The following is a 21,978-nucleotide window of genomic DNA, read 5'->3' as shown; positions in this document are numbered from 1 at the left end:
CTTGCTGATGGAAGGAGATTTTCACTCAAAATCTCTCGATACATTGCCCCATTCATTCTTTCCTTTACACAGATCAGTCGTCGTGGTCCCTTTGCAGAAAAACAGCCCCAAAGCAGGATGTTTCCACCCCCATGCTTCACAGTGGGTATGGGCTTCTTCGGATGCAATTCGGTATTCTTTCTCCTCCAAACACGAGAACCTGTGTTTCGACCAAAAAGTTCTATTTTGGTTTCATATGACCATAACACAGTCTCCCAGTCCTCTTCTGGATCATCCAAATGCTCTCTAGTGAACCGCAGACAGGCCTGCCGACTCTTCAGCAGGGGGACAGGCAGTGCAGGATTGCACATTGCGCATTGTGTTACTGATAGTAGCCTTTGTTACTTTGGTCCCAGCTCTCACTAGGCCCCCCCGTGTGGTTCTGGGATTTTTGCTCACCGTTCTTGTTATCATTTTGATGCCACGGGGTTAGATCTTGCATGGAGCCCCAGATCGAGGGAGATTATCAGTGGTCTTGTATGTCTTCCATTTTCTAATAATTGCTCCCGCAGTTGATTTCTTTACACAAAGCGTTTTACCTATTGCAGATTCAGTCTTCTCAGCCTGGTGCAGGTCTACAATTTTGTCTTTGGTGTCCTTCGACAGCGCTTTGGTCTTGGCCATAGTGGAGTTTGAAGTGTGACTGACTGAGGTTGTGGACAGGTGTATTTTATACCGATAATGAGTCAAAACAGGTGCCATTAATACAGGTAATGAGTGAAGCCTTGTTAGACGTCGTTAGAAGAAGTTAGACCTCTTTGACAGCCAGAACATCTTGCTTGTTTGTAGGTGACCAAATACTTATTTTCCACTCTACTTTGGAAATAAATTCTTGAAAAAGCAAACAATGTGATTTTCTGTTTTTTTTTTTTTTTTCCACATTCTGTCTCTCATGGTTGAGGTTTACTCATGTTGACAATTACAGGCCTCTCTAATCTTTCAAGTAGGAGAACTTGCAGAATTGGTGGTTGACTAAATAATTATATTTGCCCCACTGTATAATATATATACATTAAAAAAATACTTGACGCAGCAAAATTTAATTTGAAGCTTTTTATCCTAATCGAATTACTCGCACTAATTAATATTATTCACACTTAATCCTTATTGTTATTTTTTATTTCATTGTATCAATATTCCCTATATTGGTGGCATTTGATATCATGTCATTGTTACTTAAATTAGATGCAAGGAATTGATTATATTTTATCTTTTCGTGTACGTGGATTTACAATGTTTTATTTTGTTTGTTTTTAACTGTTATCATTTATTCTGTGTTGAAATATCTACGTTCATATTTAAAGCGTCATTTGGAGTTGCTTCTCTTTCTCAATCTCAAGCGTCTGTGGTTTTATCTGTAACGGGACATTTACTTTTAAATCCTGATATAGACTGTAAAATGTAATAGTAAAGACGTCCTTTGCCTCATAATGAGGTAATGAAGGGCCGCTGTAAGTATTAATTGCTCAGTCACCTTCTGTTCTTTTCCTTTAGGTCTATTTACTAGCGCTTAATTACAGCCTTGTTACTACTGTATATGTGGCAACAATCCAGTGGTTTGATTAATTGTCATACAAGCTTTACCAGGTTATTATACCAAATGTAAAATCTTCCTAATATTCTGGCAGAGATCATCTACAGTTGGGTGTTCAACGAGTACCCGTCCTTCGTGGCCGAAGATAGCCGGCGCTTCATCTCGCAGGTGACGGGCAACCTCTACGTGTCCAAGGTTCAGCCGTCAGATGTGGGTAGCTACATTTGCCTGCTGAAGAACATGGCCACCAACGCCCGCGTGCTTAGCCCGCCCACGCCGCTCACGCTCAGGACCGACGGTAATAATTTTTCTTCTTTATTTGACCTCATCTTCCATTTGGCGTTTTTACCCGTATGTTTCAATTGCTCCTCCAAGGACAAGTGCCATACATGCTTCTCAATGGAATTAATTGCTTTTTAAAGTGCGTACGACAGGATAAAAAAAGTCTTAAATAGCATTATTATGTGAATTAGAATCATATTTTGAGACGATTCGACTATATACAACAATTTGGCAAAATTGACGAGAAGTCTATTATTCCGCCGTTTAGCCACGCCTACCATTATAGGGCTCTAGTGTCCCCAACAGGAGGATGACGTCGGCAGGGTCAGGGTTTCATCCGATTTAGAATTCAAACCATTGAGGGGGAATTATTCAGAACGAGAAAAAATGTGACGAAGAGAGCCGCAAAATGTCATTGTTTCAGTCTCTCTACTCCAATATTTTTACAGGATATTGTTTTTATCAAAGTATTTTTCCCCAAATGCTAAATAAATGGTGTGGTCATGACAAATAACAGTCTTGTGCTAAATGGAATATGAAATAATAAAAATGCATTTATTCAGTACGACATAGGAAAATTACTCCATAATGATCAAAACTGTCGACTTCACATTTACTGTCTCACCTCCCTCACGATATTTTATGCCACCATAGTTAGTCGGGCTTTTTTCATTTCCCTGCCCCGGCTTCTGAGAATGTACACAAACCAAGAGGAATGACAGCTAGCCGACATGCTAACCCAAACTGAGTGACGTCTCAAAGTCTAGAGCTAGAGAGTACCACCGGACAAACCACCGAACGTCGGAGGAGTGCGTAGCTGCCACATGGTCAACACGAATATGGCGTAAAATAATGCTTTACTACACGGTGAAGACATAAACAGAGAGTGGCGTGCATTTGTTGTGCAGCTAACATGGCAGGATATGTATGAGGAGAACTTTTCTACATATCTGTCCATGATCAAACCTAATAGTCCTTTATTGAAAGAAAGTTGGTAGTGTTTACTTTGTAATCGCTGTATTCCCGGCCATTTTTAACACAAAGTTGAAATTTCTGATGGGCTTGAAAATTTGACAGAACACCGGGCACAGGAAGAGGGTAATAAGGCGAGTATAGTGCTCCCCCGGCAGGGGTGGGGGGGGGCATGTTCGACAAGCCGCCGGTCGTCAGCTGATTGACATTTTTGGTGGACAATCAGCCACAAAATGCAAGCCACCTCCGTATTAAAAAGTGTGCCATTGTAACGGGTACACGCAGGTCCGTTGTGGAGCGTGGAAACCAGAAACACAGAAAAACAGCCCCAAAGCATGATGTTTCTACCCACATGCTTCACAGTGGGTATGGTGTTCTCCGGATGCAATTCAGTATTCTTTCTCCTCAAAATATGAGAACCTGTGTTTTTACCAAAAAGTTCTATTTTGGTTTCATCTGACCATAACACATTCTCCCAGTCCTCTTCTGGATCATCCAAATGCTCTCTAGTGAACCGCAGAAGGGCCTGGACGTGTACTTTCTTCAGCAGGGGGACATGTCTGGCAGTGCAGGATTTGAGTCCCTGGCGGTGCATTGTGTTACCGATAGTAGCCTTTGTTAGTGTGGTCCCACCTCTCTGTAGGTCATTCACTAGGTCCTCCCGTGTGGTTATGGGATTTTTGCTCACCGTTCTTGTTATCATTTTGACACCACGTAGTGAGATCTTGCATGGAGCCCCAGATCGAGGGAGATTGTCAGTGGTCTTGTATGTCTTCCATTTTCTACTAATTGTTCCCCCAGTTGATTTCTTTACACCAAGCGTTTTACCTATTGCAGATTCAGTCTTCCCAGCCTGGTGCAGGTCTACAATTTTGTCTCTGGTGTCCTTCGACAGCTCTTTGGTCTTGGCCATTGTGGAGTTTGGAATGTGACTGACTGAGATTTTGGACAGGTGTCTTTTATAACGATAATAAGTTAAAACAAGTGCCATTAATACAGGTAACGTGTGGAGCCTCGTTAGACCTCGTTAGAAGAAGTTAGACCTCTTTGACAGCCAGAAATCTTGCTTGTTTGAAGGTGACCACATACTTATTTTCCACTCTAATTTGGAAATAAATTCTTAAAAAATCAAACAATGTGATTTTCTGGGGTTTTTTTTCACATTCTGTCCGTCATGGTTGAGGTTTACCAATGTTGACAATTACAGGCCTCTCTAATCTTTTCAAGTAGGAGAACTTGTACAATTGGTGGTTGACTAAATACTTATTTGCCCCACTGTATGCCAAATTTTATTCTGATCAATCCACAAATAAAAGAGGAGTAGCAATAAGTATAGTTTATAGTATAGTTTAGTTTGTATCTTCACCAAGAAGAAGAACAAAGCGAGTGAGATCTGTAGCCCTCCCTCTGGGCTGTCTAAAACAATAAAATCAATTGAAAATGAACTCAGTGGCTGACAATGGCACTAATTGACATCCACTCCATTTTGATTTGTACATTCGCTGCCAACCCTCCGAATTGAAATGGATTGGAAGTCTATTATTGAAACTACTGTGAATTTATCAAATTTATCAAAAGGATGAGAAAAAACATGATTCAATGTCCATCATCGTCAATGGCACTGAAAGAGTGTAAGCAAAGCAATGGAATCAAATGCGCATGGAAAATGTTCACTTTCATTGCTTACTTTATTGCTCAGATGTCTGTAATGAAAAGCTTTGGCGGGTGTCTGGTCTCACTTTGTCATCGCTCTTGTTATTTTTTGAAACACCATGAAATTGCTTCAGTAGTCCTGATAACGTGGGTTGTAAAAGACATTGTCGTGCATTCGGCATGATGTGTTCTAAGTCAGCCTGTTCCTCACGTTTTGTTGCGAGCTCCAGCCGTGCTGTAAATAGATAGCGAGCTCAGACGAGCGCGGTGTGCTTCGGTAGAACTGCTCGTGAGGGAAATCATCCGGCAGCCTGCTGCGTCCACAGTCGTGCTCGCCATTCTTTAATAGCGCCCCCTCCGTGGGCCGAGCGGTGCACGTTTTACATTCTACCCGCAACATCTCCGAACGTCCATCACGGCTCCGCTCAAGTTTTGACGCAGTCCCTGGTGATGTAGGGTAAGGGCCTTCATGTCTTGCGAGAAGAACATGACGTCAGCTTGCACCATCTCAATTCTTTAAACTTTGGTGGGGGGGGTGCGAGTGCGCACTCTGTGCACTTGCGGCCATCTTGGCCATAAAAGTGGCGAAAACTAAGCACTTTACACTGACTCATATCGACGTACTTACACACATTTTAACAGGTGGCCGTCCTCTGCTCGAAATGTGCACCTTGCGCCTATTCTCGCTCCCAGAATACGCAGCACTTGTGACATAGGACAATATCAGGACTGGTTGCTATGGGAACATACGCATACCCAAGGAACCTTGCTAAAAGGAGTATTAAAATTGCTAATAAAATCGTTTAGGATTATTTTAGATGCATATATGTTATATAGAAAATCAGAAAATCACGTTTGATTTTTAAATAATTTTTTTCCAAATTAGAGTGGAAAATAAGTATTTGGTCACCTACAAACAAGATTTCTGGCTGTCAAAGAGGTCTAACTTCTTCTAACGAAGTTCCACTCGTTACCTGTATTAATGTCACCCATTTTAACTCGTTATCGGTATAAAAGACACCTGTCCACAACCTCAGTCCGTCACACTCCAAATTCCACTATGGCCAAGACCAAACAGCTGTCGAAGGACACCAGACACAAAATTGTAGACCTGCACCAGGCTGGGAAGACTGATTCTGCAACAGGTAAAACGCTTGGTGTAAAGAAATCAACTGTGGGAGCAAATATTAGAAAATGGAAGACATACAAGACCACTGATAATCTCCCTTGATCTGGGGCTCCATGCAAGATCTCACCCCGTGGCGTCAAAATGATAACAAGAACGGTGAGCAAAAATCCCAGAACCACACGGGGGGACCTAGTGAATGACCTACAGTGAGCTGGAAGCACAGTAACAAAGGCTACTATCAGTAACACAATGCACCGGCAGGGACTAAAATCCTGCACTGCCAGACGTGTCCCCCTGCTGAAGCCAGTACACTTTCAGGCCCGTCTGCTGTTCGCTAGAGAGCATTTGGATGATCCAGAAGAGGACCGGGAGAATGTGTTATGGTCAGATAAAACCAAAGTAGAACATTTTGATAGAAACACAGGTTCTCGTCTTTGGAGGAGAAAGAATACTGAATTGCATCTAAAGAACACCATACCTACTGTGAAGCATGTGGGTGGAAACATCATGCTTTGGGGCTGTTTTTCTGCAGAGGGACCAGGACGACTGATCTGTGTAAAGGAAAGAATGAATGGGGCCATGTATCGAGAGATTTTGAGTGAAAATCTCCTTCCATCAGCAAGGGCATTGATGATCAGACATGGCTGGGTCTTTCAGCATGACAATGATCCCAAACACATAGCCGGGGCAACAAAGGAGTGACTTCGTAAGAAGCATTTCAAGGTCCTGGAGTGGCCTAGCCAGTCTCATGATCTCAACCCCATAGAAAATCTGTGGAGGGAGGTGAAAGTCCGTGTTGACCAACGACAGCCCCAAAAAATCACTGTTCTAGAGGAGATCTGCATGGAGGAATGGGCCAAAATACCAGCAACAGTGTGTGAAAAGCTTGTGAAGAGATACAGAAAACGTTTGGCCTCCGTTACTGCCAACAAAGGGTACATAACAAAGTATTGAGATGAGCTTTTGACCAAATACTTATTTTCCACCATGATTTGCAAATCAAGTCTTAAAAATCAAACAATGTGATTTTCTTTTTTCCACATTCTGTCTCTCATGGTTGAGGTTTACCCATGTTGACAATTACAGACCTCTCTAATATTTTCAAGTGGGAGAACTTGCACAATTAGTGGTTGACTAAATACTTATTTGCCCCACTGTACCTTGAAACCGGTAATCGGCATGCATAAGGAGGAGTAATTGTGTTATATTTGATTTACTATCATACTGTTTCCTACATGTGTATTGTTACTTTTTTAGAAAAAATCCGCCAACATCATCATTGCTTTCAGATGAATTTGCACCCCACACCAACCCCCAAGTTACGGTTTGCCAATCCCCAGTTTGAGAAGCGCTGAGTTAATAGTTTGGCTTGCAAGTGAATCTGTCATTTTGCAGCAGCCGTCTCGCTTTTTTTCCCGCCGTAAACACGACACAGTCGAGCTTCCCCAGATGAAGGTCCATTATGCCGAAGCATATCTCACCCCCGCGCACCCCTCCCCATTCCCCTTGTTGGCCTCCTGCAGCCTGCTGCCATATTGCTCGTCCCACTTTTAAAATGGCGAAAATTGCATTGGCACACCTCACCGCAGACAGGCTCAAATGTTGGTGCGCCGGTCACGGGTGGCGACCAATCACACGACGCAATCTGTGTCTCGCTCAAAGTGATTACACAGTATATGCTTGGGTGCGTGTGTGTGTGTCATGTGTGCAGCGTGCTGCGTGTGTTTGCGCCGCTCTCGCTTGTCAGCCGTAACATAGGCTCTTAATCAAAACTAGCATCTGGGCTCCATTATGGCCCACTGGACGCCATTGATCGTCAGCTCGACTTCGGTACAGCGTGTTGACAGATTTTATCTTTGCAACAAATCATCATGAAAAAAAAAACACTAAACTAGAACTCGTACAAATGTTGTCTCCCCAGACAAGATCAGATAAAATATGTACAGTGGGGAAAATAAGTATTTAGTCAACCACTAATTGTGCAAGTTTTCCCACTTGAAAATATTGGAGAGGCCTGTAGTTGTCAACATGGGTAAACCTCAACCATGAGAGACAGAATGTGGAAAAAAAAAAGAAAATCACTTTGTTTGATTTTTAAAGAAATTACTTGCAAATAATGGTGGAAAATAAGTATTTAGTCAATACCAAAACTTCATCTCAATATTTTGTTATGTACCCTTTGTTGGCAATAACGGAGGCCAAACATTTTCTGTAACTCTTAAGTCCGAAAAACACGGTAATGTATTATATATATTATAACCAAACCTTAAGTATATTATTTTACGTGAACATACCTCATAAGTATTACTTAACCTTAATTAACCATGACTGAATGTTTTTTTGACCGTTATTGTAAAGCCTAGCACATGTGTCCCCTAACTAAGAAATTATAAATGCTTAAAGCAGTAATGTTAAGTAAGGTTGGCCAACCATGTTTTTGAATAATATCAATGGCTAAACGGTTATAAGCATATTTTCGTTATTTTTTTTAAGATTCTTTGTTTAACCCATAGCAACGCCCTTGACAACGAAAATGCTTTTCTTCGGCAATCTTCGGAAATCTTCGGAAATTACGTCACACCTAGAAGTGCAAGGGAAGTGCGCCATAGAACAGTATTGTTTGTTGTATTGCTTCTCGGTAAGATGTGACGGCGGTGTGTGGCGATGTTTTGTTCTCACTCAAACGAAAAGTTGTATAAGTGGCCAAATGATAGCAGGGCAGGTAAATGGACATCTTTCGTTCGCACGAAGCAAATGAATTTCACGCCATCATCGAGTAGTGTTCTCTGCTGCAAACACTTTGAAGATGTCTGCTTCCTTAACCGATCTGCTTATGATCAAGGATTTGCCAAAAAGTAAGTGTGATGACTTTGTCAAAGCAGAGCTGCCAACTGTTGTGGAATGAACAGTATAAGCTAGCGACGTTAGCCGAAAGTTAACTCGTGGCAATCCCCGATCATAGTTGTTGCGTTCGCTAGGTTAAGCGTGTTTAAATTGTGCGTCATCTACGATCTTCCCCGAAAGGGTTAATCCACTGTCAATCGGGAAACGGGTGCGGATGTGCATATAAACGGGTCGGCGTCGCGGTAATTCACGGTCACGTTGCAGTAAGAGACACACACCGCCGGTGAGTTTGTGCACATTTATTTGTATTTGTATTATGTATTTCCACCTTCATGCTTCAAGCATTGCATTGCATTTGTACGGTTCGCCGTTTCTTTCACGGTGATCGCTTGATAGCCTTCTAGTTTGTGTTTTATGTACAAGAGCCACTGACAGGTGACATGTGTTGCTTTTAATGTCTGGCAGCGAATCAGCTAGCGCCCAGGTCACGCAGTGAATCATGGGAAATGTAGTCTCGGGACAACGCTGAAGTGGTGCTTTGTAATCTGTTCGCTTGTGTAAAAAAACTACATTTCCTCACGCCATTAGACGCCAGTTCCTCCCGAGAGCCCTGAGCCGTGTTGTAGCTGTTGGAGCTGTTAGCTCCATATGTTAAAAAAAGAAACAAAGTTGTCAGCACTTCGTGTGTTCGATACATTTGTAAACAAAAAGCTCATAACAAGACACTATGCGCAATCCGTTTAAGAGACGCTGGAGTAGTAGGAGGCGAGGAGGAGATCAGCGAAAAGCAAAACTTCGCGGTCGAATGTGGCGGCAGTCCGCTATTAATTTGTTTTCTTATTGTTGCCGCAATAAAGTGGAGAAAGCCATCAACGACTCATCTCCTTCTTTCCCCCCAACGTTTTTATACTATTATTTTATATGCACGAGAGCTGCCGGATCTGCCAAAATGAACATGAAGTCTGACTATTATTTTTTTTAACAATGTCATCAGATAGACAAAAACATAAAATTAGGTGCAAATGCCTGCAACTTCAAATCATGAAAATAATAACAGCCTATATCTTACCAATCTTGTAATCTCGATGGGTCTTGTATCCATTCCATGTCAGGTAGTCTAGACACATTGTTTGCATCCTGCATTCCAACCTCCTCTTCTTCCTCCAACTCTTCAAAAACTTGGATCTCCTCCCTTGTGCTCGATCTATCGCTTATATCGCTGTTTGAATCATTGTTTGAAGGGCTTTGTATGGAGGCCGTATGTATGGAGCTGCCATCGCTGTTCCCGGTGTGACGTATCACTTCCAGGTTCGTCCCCTTTCAGGCTCGAACTTCGGAAACGTGGTTATTTTGTCAAATATACAACATTTAAATGATTTTTTTCATGCTTAATTTGTTGGACAATGTTTAATTACTTTAATTGTGACCCTATTTGGCATGTTATGAAATTACTTCACATTACTGCTTTAAGTTAACCCTTTAAGGTCTGGGCCTATTTTGTCTGATTTTGCATGCCTTTGAAGTTGCCTTTATATTTCAAAGAAAGAATTGTTTACGATGGCCTGGTTTGGTCCCTTTTTTTGTGACACCTTAAACTTCATGTCCAAATTGTTGTTTCCTTCACTGACCAATTATAAATCATCATTTTGGGCCCAAAAAGACCAAAAATTCCAAAATCGTTTTGTCAAAATTTTTAATATTGATGTCCAATTGACAACCAAACATGCGTAACGAACCGTTTTGAAACTTTGTAATATTTATTCAACATGTTAGGATGAACATTCAACCAAAAAAAATTTAGAATAAATAGTCTTATATTTGACAATTCAACATAAACAACAGGTATAGCCATAGGCGTTTTTTGCCTTTATACATGCTCTAGTCAAAACAGGTTATACACAGCAGACCAAACAGTGAAGAACAGTGAAAAAATATATACCACCTAACACAAAAAGTGTTTAGAGGCCATCTCTTTATGAGTTTAGGTATTGCGGCCCATCACCTGATGAAAACTACACAAATTGTGAAAATTGATTGTGGGAAAAATATATAGATATATAACATTGGGAAAAAAAAGTATTTTCAAAAATATTTACAATAAACAAGTTAAATTTTTTTCAGGCATGCCACTCCGAAAAGCAGTTTCGTCCTGGAATTAGACACAGGGCTACATCAAACAGCCCACACTTCCATGGGGTGTCGGTCCTCTTTCCACCCTTCCATTTTCATTTCACTTTACTTTCATTGTCACTATAAATGTACATGAAAAAAAGTTAGTATTTATGAAAATAATAAAGTATAAAATAAAAATATATACAGCAATAAATAATAATGGAAATCTATATGTATGACAATAGAAAGAATACCATAGCTGAATATGTGCTACATCCCTAATCTTCATATAGAAAGAAGAACACCACAAATTATAAATTCCTGCTTGGGATATACACAGTGAACGTACGACTTTGATCTGATATGCACATTTTATTATTATATACACAAACACACACTTATATTGCATCAAAATTAACTTTGTCTTGCAATATCAAAAGAAACTTTCAAAAGAAACTTTTTCAGCATTAAATAAAAAAAGAAAAGTGAGTTGGCTTACCTCTGCTCGTCGATGGCGTCACCCACGTGTTCAAATCCGTCACTATCTTCACTCGAGGACTCTTCCGAAGAAGACGATGATGACGAATTTGGACCATCCTCTTCCTTAAGTTGATCAAAAAGCACAATTGCTTGCGCTAAATTTAATTTTCCGTTCATTCTCAAAGTCACACAAAGTCGCTGCTCGATCCAAACGGCCGTCGCTCGCCACCTCGCTGCTTCAGAACACTCCTCCCTCTCGTTCGGTGGAACCTCGCACGGCAGTTATATTTATAAAAAAAAAAAAAAAAAACAACGCATTTTCAGGCCCGGATCTAGGATTACCCACCAGAGTGGGCACTAAGAAATCTTGAGGGGGCACCCCCAATGCAGGCTTTTTTTTTTACCCTCTGTATTTCTCCGGGCTTGGGACTGGCACAAGTAGGACACTGGCTTGTGTCACGTTGAGGCTGCATTAATTTTTGGGGGGTTTATTTGTTTTTTTTTTTTCATTCATCTATCTACTTATTCTCGCGGTCGGCGTAATGTCACGATGATGTCATCTCGCATAGCAAAGTGTCGCCATTTTGAGATGGGGGCACACACAGGTAAACATCCGTAGACAAACGTCTGAAATTCATATATTTCAGCTTTGTTTTGCGTCTTTTTTTCATAAAAACGTCTTAAACATGACTTATTATTATCACGAGTCACTGCCGATAGACGCGAGGAGGTGATACAACTTAAAATAAGCGTGTATTGGCCTGCAAATCTGCCCATACAAAATCGCAGCTGATAGCTGGGTAAACAATCCAAAGGAATTGCCTGCAGTGGAGTTTGGAAACATCTACAACTACCTCATTAAGTCACCCAGTAAGTTGACCTTCATCACTTACGTGGAATATGTACTGTGTGGAACTAAGAAAACTGGTAGTATACACGGAGTGATTATTTCTGCCGTAACCGGTAATTCCCCTCCAAGCATTACTGTATTTAGCCGTGAACACGTCACGGCAAAATAACCAATTCCCACCAGGCCAATAATATACCAATTGACCGATCAGAGCAGATCACGGCAGAAAAAAAATAACGGTTTGCAAGTCGTCGGTTACGGTAATAATAACCACTGCCTAGTCTATTGAATCCTAGCAGCTAATTGGGGCAAAAAATAAAAAAATCGATTAAAGTTTACTCACCAGTAATAAAATGTTGGCTGCAAATGTAATTGTGCCTGGATTTAGGTTCCCACTGGCGAGAATGGTCCACGGAACAGTCTTCTTTTACTGTTCCTCGATTGATTGCTTTCAGCCATTTGCTTGTCCTTTTTTTCTCACGAGGAAGAATGAGAACTTCAAATGCGGCTCTAAACTCTTCCTTGTGTTACAACCCGCAACACGGCAACTTTTAGTCATTCCGACGGGAAAAATAAAGACCGTAAATAAGACAAAAGTTCAACGCGTTTGTACTACAATGCACGACAGAGCAACTGCTCGTGACTCGTGTTTTTGCCCCCATATCAATATGGCGACGCTTTGTTGTGGCTGGTGAGATCATTAATGCCCGGATGTCCGACTGCGAGAATGTGTCTGGAGGAGTGAGAGGAAGAGCGCGGATAACAAACGAGGTTGGAAAAACAGCTTGTTTTGGTGATTGCTTGTTCGATGTGTGTGAGAATTTGGGGGACGCTGACAATATTGCCAGCTGAATATAATTGACCTAATCCTCCGGTCAGAGAAGATGCAGCAACTTCAGTTGGTTTGATGAAATTAAATTACAGTTTTTTCATTCCTTTGAGCAGTTTGAATGCATTTGGACATTAATTTGAAAATGTGTGGTTTGTGTATCAAAAAGAAATAAAGAAAAACATCAATAAACGTATTATAGTGAAATAGCATGTACAATTCACAATAAAATGAATTGAATGAATTCCAGCCTAAACTGAACTAGGCGTTATCCAAAAAATGACCACTAGATGTCCACATTGGACAGGCAATGAACCATCGATAATAAATGGCAATTCCCACAAACAAGAGGGCTGCTATAGCTGCAAGCTAAGCACTCGGTAGCTCAATGAATCAGAAAACTACCATCACAATGGACAGCGATCTCAAATCTGAACATTGAATGGGATTAATTTCGGATGTACCCTTAGCGATCCAATACAGTGCAACTTGTACATATATTATCACGCTCTAGGCGCTACGTTAGCAATAGAATGCTACGTTAGCAATGGGATGCTACGAGCGGAGCTAACGTGCTACGAACTACAAACAATAATAAAGAGTACTGATACAAGCACAAGCATCACATATATGATTGCAGTATACGTGGAGAACATTATAACTTACTTATCGGCCGAGGACGAACTTTTTTTCCTCAACTGCGGTCTTTTTAGAATACTCTGCGCATGTGCAACAACACAGTTGTCCCAAAGCGAGGCAGTTCGCTGTCCAGCCCTCACAGCAGGGAATTCACAACAGCGTGGTTGCGGCCAACGGTAACCGTTAATCGTGCAATAAAAACTTGGTGAGACCAACTCTCCGTGCGTTCTCTATATCCAGTGTGACACTATAATAGATATTCCCGACATTTCTATTGGGTGGGCACGACTCACGTCTGGGTGGGCCCCCCCATACATCCGGCCCCGCGCATTTTGTGCTTCACTGTGACTTCGAAAGGGTTCGTTTGATTTGTGTTTTTTTCATGGAGCTTCCGTTTTGAAAAAGGACAAGAAATGATGGAAATATAGACATAAACAAATGATCCATGCAGCGTTTTAATGTTTTTTTGAGAGGACAATAAAACTATAAAACTTAAATGACAATATCTCACGTTTTAGTTGGTCGATTAACTTCAAATAATAACGAGAGTAAACCGCAACTTCCGCACTTTAAAACGAGACCAACCAACGGCATGTGGGTGACGTAATTAAAACGTGAGGGCGCTTCAAAGACGACGTGCGCTGAGGACGCGCCGGCGCGTCCTTCGACTCTCAAGGGTTAACAAACCGTAACCCTATAGACCCTAATCACCAACGTCACACAATCACGTGATCGCTGTATTGTGCCGCCATATTGTCCGTCATTGTGTGTCCGTATTGTCAATGATCGTTGTTTCTAAAGGTGGATTCACTTGCAAATTATGGAAGCTTTCAGACGCTGTAAACTCATTGGATGAGTTGCATAAAAGCCGTGATGTGGAAAAGCTTCGGTCGATCCAGTCGCCAGATCCATATTTGATGCCCAAACCGATGTTTCCTCCCGTCCGGTCCCTTTGTTCGGCCATTCCTTACTTCGCGACGAAACGTCCTACACAATGCTCAGCGCGCTTGCGCATGCATCCACACGCATGCGCACATGGGTTAGAAGCGGCGAGTACTCAATATTTTTGTTTTTATTTAGTTATTTAGAACCTTTTCACTGGCTAAAGGATACTTTTTGCATGTATTACCCTCTCATACTTTTAACCATTGTGTTTTCTGTTTTAGCTTTGAAGCAGTTGACCACATTAGTCACGTAGCGTATTTAAACCGTCCTTATTTGATATAACTACATTTAAGTGTTTTCTGAAGGCATTTTTTTAGTACGTTATTCCTGTATGCATCTAAACAAAACAAGTTTAGGGCGCACAGTAGTACTTTGGGTGTCAAATTCGACTACTGTAGACGTTTCGCCGATGTAGGAGCTTTTGGCAGAACACCGTCCCGTGCGTCAGAGCTCGTCCTGAGACCACAACATTTTCAATCATACTCCAGTTTATGACACGATAAGGAGTCGGGTAACCAAAACCGGCACCGGCCCGAATATCAACCGACATTTGGTTAGCTAAGCGTCACCGTTGTCCCGATTGTAAAATGAAACTTGATCGACAACGGGCTGGTGTATGCTAAAAAATAGCTGCCCCACGTGAAATGTTCCCCTGACGGGAGCGCTTATTTATAATGCGTTATTGACGTGAAAACATCAAATGTTTTCATGGACGCATTACAGTATGGATTTACGACTGTAAGATCAGTTTTAAATAATTAGATTACCGTAATTTCCCGAATATAACACGCACTTTTTTTCCCCAAAATCAACTTGTAAAATCATGGTGCGCATTATAAACGGGTACATGGATGGAGACAGAAATATATATATATGGCGGAAAACACAGACAAGACTGAAAAAGCAGTTTCTTCTCTTGCACTCCTCTTTAAAAGAAACTGCTGTATTTTACGCCAAAACAACTGTTGTGTTTGATAGAACTATATGTCTATTTGCTGCCATAGCAGATACATGGCGCATTAAGCCCCCGAACTATTTTTAATTTGCCCATTTTACCCTCAAAACCCCCATTTACCCGTTTTTGTTTTAACCCAGTCATGAAAACAAGGTAAGTAATTATATTTATTATTCAAAATTCAAAATTATTCATTTTTAGCTTAGAATCCTTAATTGATGTCTAATATTTTGTTTAAAAAAAAAAAAAAAACAGCTTTAAAAATTATTCACTCGTATATTTTAAATTTTTAAACAAATTATGTCACAATGAAAAAAATGGCGTCTGTAAAAAAGTCATGGATATCCACCTCATAACTGTTGCTAAATTGTATTTTTTTGTCACTGTTGCATTTTCCTCAATATGTTAGATGATAAATAATCGATACAAACAAACAAAAATTGAAAAAAAAAAACGTTTAAAAGGGTAAATATATGAAAAAGTAAATCTCGACCACTCCTTGATGTCTGCGATTTCTGCATCGCGACCCTTGTTATATTATCATGTTTCACCCATAAAATCCCCCAAAAATCCAGCTGTGGCCATTCACAGCTGTGTCTTGACACTCGGTGATACATGCGACATGGAGTTTTTGGATCGAAACAAGAAAAGTTTGCGATAATATCTCGTTAAAGTCATGGCGTCTGTAATTCTGCTCTCGCGTGTTCTCGCCTCCAAATAGGGTTTTGCTGTTTAAAAAACATTAAAAAAAAAAAAAAAAAAAAAAAGCCCTCCTGTTCAAAATTTTTATTTCCCCAGAAAATGGAGATTTTAACCTTTCCAATGATGTATCACACATGCATATAGGACAATTTTGAAAGTTGGCCAAATTGGGGGTCTCAGAGCGGAACTTCAAGTCACCTAAGTGTTTTCCGCCATATATATATATATATATATATATATATATATATATATATATATATACATACATATATATGTACAAACCGATTTTTTTTTTTTTTTGACACGGCCACGTTGTGTTGAAGAAACGTATGCGACGATCCGTTGCCAACCATTATGGTACCTGTCGTCACCATTTTTATTTTTTCGGTAAAACTTCACTCTGATCGGCCGAATGATTTTGTCTGTGTTAAATGCTGCTTTTTTTCACTCTTCATAAAGCACAGAATTTAGTTTCTTGAACTCATTTGAGTCAACGTTTATTGCAGCCCCGCAACTCGGACCACAACAAACGTAACAACACAGACCTTCTGTGTGTGTCCGTCAACTAACCCAAATAACAATAGTTCCTATGTTACTGTCGTGTCTGTTTTATCTTGTCTTGAAAAAAAAACTAGAATACTTCGAGTGCCGTGTTCAACGTTTTATTTCTTGCTTTCAATCATCTTAAATGCCGACAGTCCGGCTATAATGCGGCGCTCTTTTGTCTAGCCTCAGCGGCCCTCTGGCTCATAGACAATCACAACATAGATGTGACAATGTAAATTAAATAAACAATTTAAAAAAAAGCAACATTTTTTTCATCCTAAAACAAGCACATTTGGTACGAACATTTTTTCATATTTTATGAGACAACCAAGACCCTATTGTTCAAAAACTTGACGTGATGGAAAAAACAGAGATCAATTTTGTATTCGACTCCGAGAAAATGAGCAACAATAAAACAGCTGCCAGACATAACTTAAAAATTGTGTTGTTAAAAATAAACAAAAAGTTTAAATTGAACTACTGCCAAAACAAAGTAGAACATTTACCGTATTTTTCGGACTACAAGTCGCACCTGAGTATAAGTCGCACCAGCCATAAAATGCCCAACGAAGAGAAAGAAAACATATACAAGTCGCACCGGAGTATAAGTCGCATTTTGGGGGGAAATTTACTTGATAAAATCCAACACATAGAAAAGACGTGTCATCTTGAAAGGCAATTTAATATAAAAATACAATAGAGAACAGCATGCTGAATAAGTGTACAGTGCATGAACAACGAAATGCGAATATACTGTCCTCACCAGGACGCTACGGCTTGGTCCTGGATATTCAGTGGGCTAAACTCCCAAATGACGATGCTGGATGTCCGTATAATTTGCTGAATCACTTTCGTCCTCGATACCAAACAGGTGAGCATCGACGTAAATAAATGATAATTTGGTGCTTTTACAGCAATGACATGACACAAACAGCTAGCATTAGCACATCGTTCAAACAACCACACAACTGGCTCTAAGTGTCCGATCGCAGGTGGAAAACACACAACAAGAACAGAAAAGATGATACACACAGGCATTTCCTCTGTAGAGATATTTTACAAGCATAAACGATGAACGTAGGTTCGCAGCAGTGTTTCTCTCTCGCTAACTCGCCCACTCAGTCAGAGCTACGTAGCTGCCGGTCTTCTGGCGTGTGAGCGCTCTTCTTCACGTAAACAAATGCAAGTGCGCCCCCTCGTGGGCTAGAAAGCGCCACAAACTAAAAGCATGCATTTCAATATAAAAAAGTCAATAATACAATTGAACACACATTGCCAAAGGCAGAACGCGAACGTGACCATAGCTACCGTAATTTCTGGACTATTGGGCGCCCCTGATTACAAGCCTCACCCAGTACATTTTTAAAGGAATAACCATTTTGTACATACATAAGCCTCTCCTGGCTGTAAGCCGCGTGTGCCCACTTAGTAACATGAGATATTGACAAAGAAATACACACAGTTTTCAGAATTTTAATAACACACCTAAACTATTCGTTCCAAACAGCGCCAGCAAACACGGCAGTTATATAGCAGCGGCACGGAAGTTAAATAGCATCAGCGCGGCGGTACAGCACAAATTGGGCTGGTTATCAAAAACATAAAAGTCTTTGTTAGCAATCTTCATCTCCCTCCTGTGCACTCAAACCATGGAAGTCTTCACCCTCCGTGTCGGATATGAAGACGCTCAGATACACTTCGCCTCGCACCTACTCAGTCTCTCCTTCACCGTCGCCTTCAATGTCTCCCATAATGAGGCAAATGCACTCCTGAACCCGTGCTGTCCTCTTCGGCACGCAGCAGACTGGCCCCTTGAAACCCGTTGGTGATGGCGGACTTCTTTCACACCGCTTCACGCTGCCAGGCTCCCCCAGCATACCTGTGCAATAGCTGCTCTTCGCATGAGGCGAGATCTCTCGCCGCGAGTCGTCAAAACTTCCCATACAACTCGGATGGCCAGTTTAATTTTTTCTGGCGTTCTCCATGATGCAGATCTGCCAATTCTACTCATGCACAAAGACGAGGGTCCGCCACCTCTATTCATACACAACGTACAAAGTTGAACCACCTGTCATAGTGCAAACAAGCGTCTTCCTCGACACTTATATTCCACCTGTCTGTCTCCCACATTCCATGCTCGAGCGCCCCGGGCGGCCGTCAGAAAAATTCACAAATTGGCCGCATCATTGCACACGCCACAGGATCCAAAATGAGGGGAAAAAAAGTAGCGGCTTGTAGTCCGGAAATTACGGTATTAAGTTATTAAGATAACTATAGCATAAAGAACATGCTAACAAGTTTACCTAACCATCAGTGTCACTCCAAAACACCAAAATAAAATGTGAAATGATATCATAATGTGTTAATAATTTCACACATTAGTCGCTCCTGAGTATAAGTCACACCCCCAGCCAAACGACGAAAAAAAACTGCGAGTTATAGTCCGAAAAATACGGTAGTGTCATCAACAAAAACAAGAACAAAGCAAGTGACTCTATAGAAGTGTTTGCGGCCACTTCAAAAATGAATGTCTGAGTAGTAACCACACGTCCGAGGGAAACCAAATTAAATGTGCTGTATGTAGGAAAATGCAATCTAAATTTCAACTGCATAGATTGAATAACTGATGTCGACTTAACACACCGCCTTCACCATGCCAAGATATGCTTTCTCGTCACCATCCTTTGATTAGATTTCCTGGAAAATATATGCTGCACGCACTTGTTGGACTGTTTTTGATTGTACTTTATTCAAACTCACAAAAATAATTTTCATTGCTAGTAAATGTCATCCTCTAACATAAAATAAAACATAAGTTTAACACAAAACTGTTTGTTATATACTCTCTTAATACAGTGGTACCTCTAGATATTGTCACATCGTGGAGACGAGTAGGACCCAAATGCAGGGAAAAAAACAAGGGAGGCAAGTCAGGGTGTCGAGTAGTGATGGCAGCTTGAAAGTGAATTTTCGAAACATACTCCGAACCGATGACATATATTTATTTTGAACCACTGCTCCAGAGCTGGCTTCAAATCACGTGACGTATCACGTTCCATTTTTTTGAATGAAACACCCCCATCAGTTCATAATCAAATCAGGTAGGTCACAGACACTGGCTGTCTCGATTCTGATGATGAGACATGGCTGGGTTCTTTCAGCATGACAATGATCCCAAACACATAGCCAGGGCAACAAAGGAGTGACTTCGTAAGAAGCATTTCAAGGTCCTGGAGTGGCCTGGCCAGTCTTCAGATCTCAACCCCATAGAAAATCTGTGGAGGGAGGTGAAAGTCCATGTTGACCAACGACAGCCCCAAAACATCACTGTTCTAGAGGAGATCTGCATGGAGGAATGGGCCAAAATACCAGCAACAGTGTGTGAAAAGCTTGTGAAGAGATACAGAAAACGTTTGGCCTCCGTTACTGCCAACAAAGGGTACATAACAAAGTATTGAGATGAGCTTTTGGTATTGACCAAATACTTATTCTCCACCATGATTTGCAAATCAAGTCTTAAAAATCAAACAATGTGATTTTATTTTTTCCACATTCTGTCTCTCATGGTTGATGTTTACCCATGTTGACAATTACAGACCTCTCTAATATTTTCAAGTGGGAGAACTTGCACAATTAGTGGTTGACTAAATACTTATTTGCCCCACTGTACCTTGAAACCGGTAATCGGCATGCATAAGGAGGAGTAATTGTGTTATATTTGATTTACTATCATACTGTTTCCTACATGTGTATTGTTACTTTTTTAGAAAAAATCCGCCACAGGATCCAAAATGAGGGAAAAAAAGTAGCGGCTTGTAGTCCGGAAATTACGGTATTAAGTTATTAAGATAACTATAGCATAAAGAACATGCTAACAAGTTTACCTAACCATCAGTGTCACTCCAAAACACCAAAATAAAATGTGAAATGATATCATAATGTGTTAATAATTTCACACATTAGTCATTCCTGAGTATAAGTCACACCCCCAGCCAAACGACGAAAAAAACTGCGAGTTATAGTCCGAAAAATACGGTAGTGTCATCAACAAAAACAAGAACAAAGCAAGTGACTCTATAGAAGTGTTTACGGCCACTTCAAAAATGAATGTCTGAGTAGTAACCACACGTCCGAGGGAAACCAAATTAAATGTGCTGTATGTAGGAAAATGCAATCTAAATTTCAACTGCATAGATTGAATAAATGATGTCGACTTAACACACCGCCTTCACCATGCCAAGATATGCTTTCTCGTCACCATCCTTTGATTAGATTTCCTGGAAAATATATGCTGCACGCACTTGTTGGACTGTTTTTGATTATACTTTATTCAAACTCACAAAAATAATTTTCATTGCTAGTAAATGTCATCCTCTAACATAAAATAAAACATAAGTTTAACACAAAACTGTTTGTTATATACTCTTAATACAGTGGTACCTCTACATATTGTCACATCGTGGAGGCGAGTAGGACCCAAATGCAGGGAAAACAACAAGGGTGGCAAGTCAGGGTGTCGAGTAGTGATGGCAGCTTGAAAGTGAATTTTCGAAACGTACTCCGAACCGATGACGTATATTTATATTGAACCACTGCTCCAGAGCTGGCTTCAAATCACGTGACGTATCACGTTCCATTTTTTTGAATGAAACACCCCTATCGGTTCATAATCAAATCAGGTAGGTCACAGACACTGGATGTCTCGATTCTTACAGGTGACTGGCTGAGGCGGTTTGAATTATAGCATCTCATTACTTCATAAATGTGCTGACAAATGTTAAATTTGCGGGTCGGTGTCGTCGTGGTTCGTGTGCGTTTTTGCAGTTGACTTGTTGAGTAATTTATTTTGTTTGATCATTAACGAGCAAGCTCGAGAGAGTAGTTGTTCTGAAATGTGGGAACACTATAATCTGATCGCTCCTGATAACGTACGTGCACTGTCCATAAACAATGGTATAAAAAGTATGTAAACCTTTTGGAATTTCTCACATTTCTGCATAAAATCACCATCAAATGTAATCTGATATTTATCAAAATCACCCAGATGAAAAACCAGTGTCTGCTTTAAGTAAAACCACCCAAACATTTAATGGTTTTCATATTTTAATGAGGATACTATGCAGACAATGACAGAAAGGGAAAAATAAGTAAGTGAACCATCACATTTAATATTTTGGCAACAATAACTTCAACCAGACACTACCTGTAGCTGCAGATCAGTCTGGCACATCGATCAGGACTAATCTTGGCCCATTTTTCCTCTACAAAACTGCTGTCAGATTCCTGGGATGTCCGGCATGAATCGCTGTCTTTAGGTCATGCCACAGCATCTCAATGGGGTTCAGGTCTGGACTTTGACTTGGCCACTTCAGAACGTGTATTTTGTTCTTCTGAAACCATTCTGAAGTTGGTTTACTTCTGTGTTTTGGATCGTTGGCTTGTTGCAACATCCATACTCTTTTTAGCT

At 40.7% G+C, this 21,978-nt stretch overlaps 1 protein-coding gene across 4 annotated transcripts in view; it reads left to right on the top strand.

Moving 5' to 3' along the window:
* LOC130911131 (contactin-5-like) overlaps positions 1–21,978 on the top strand; it is a 405,498-nt gene that overhangs the window by 206,259 nt on the left and 177,261 nt on the right. For all 4 annotated transcript variants that reach the window (XM_057828867.1, XM_057828868.1, XM_057828870.1 and 1 more), the window contains one exon: positions 1,668–1,871. In XM_057828867.1, coding sequence (XP_057684850.1) covers positions 1,668–1,871 — 204 coding nt within the window. The remainder of the gene's footprint in view (positions 1–1,667; positions 1,872–21,978) is intronic.

The sequence above is a fragment of the Corythoichthys intestinalis genome, unplaced genomic scaffold (assembly GCF_030265065.1).
Source record: "Corythoichthys intestinalis isolate RoL2023-P3 unplaced genomic scaffold, ASM3026506v1 HiC_scaffold_23, whole genome shotgun sequence".
In the NCBI taxonomy this organism is placed as follows: Eukaryota; Metazoa; Chordata; class Actinopteri; order Syngnathiformes; family Syngnathidae; genus Corythoichthys; species Corythoichthys intestinalis.
The sequence above is the reverse complement of the archived record's forward strand: the minus strand, read 5'-3'. Positions and strand labels throughout refer to the sequence as shown.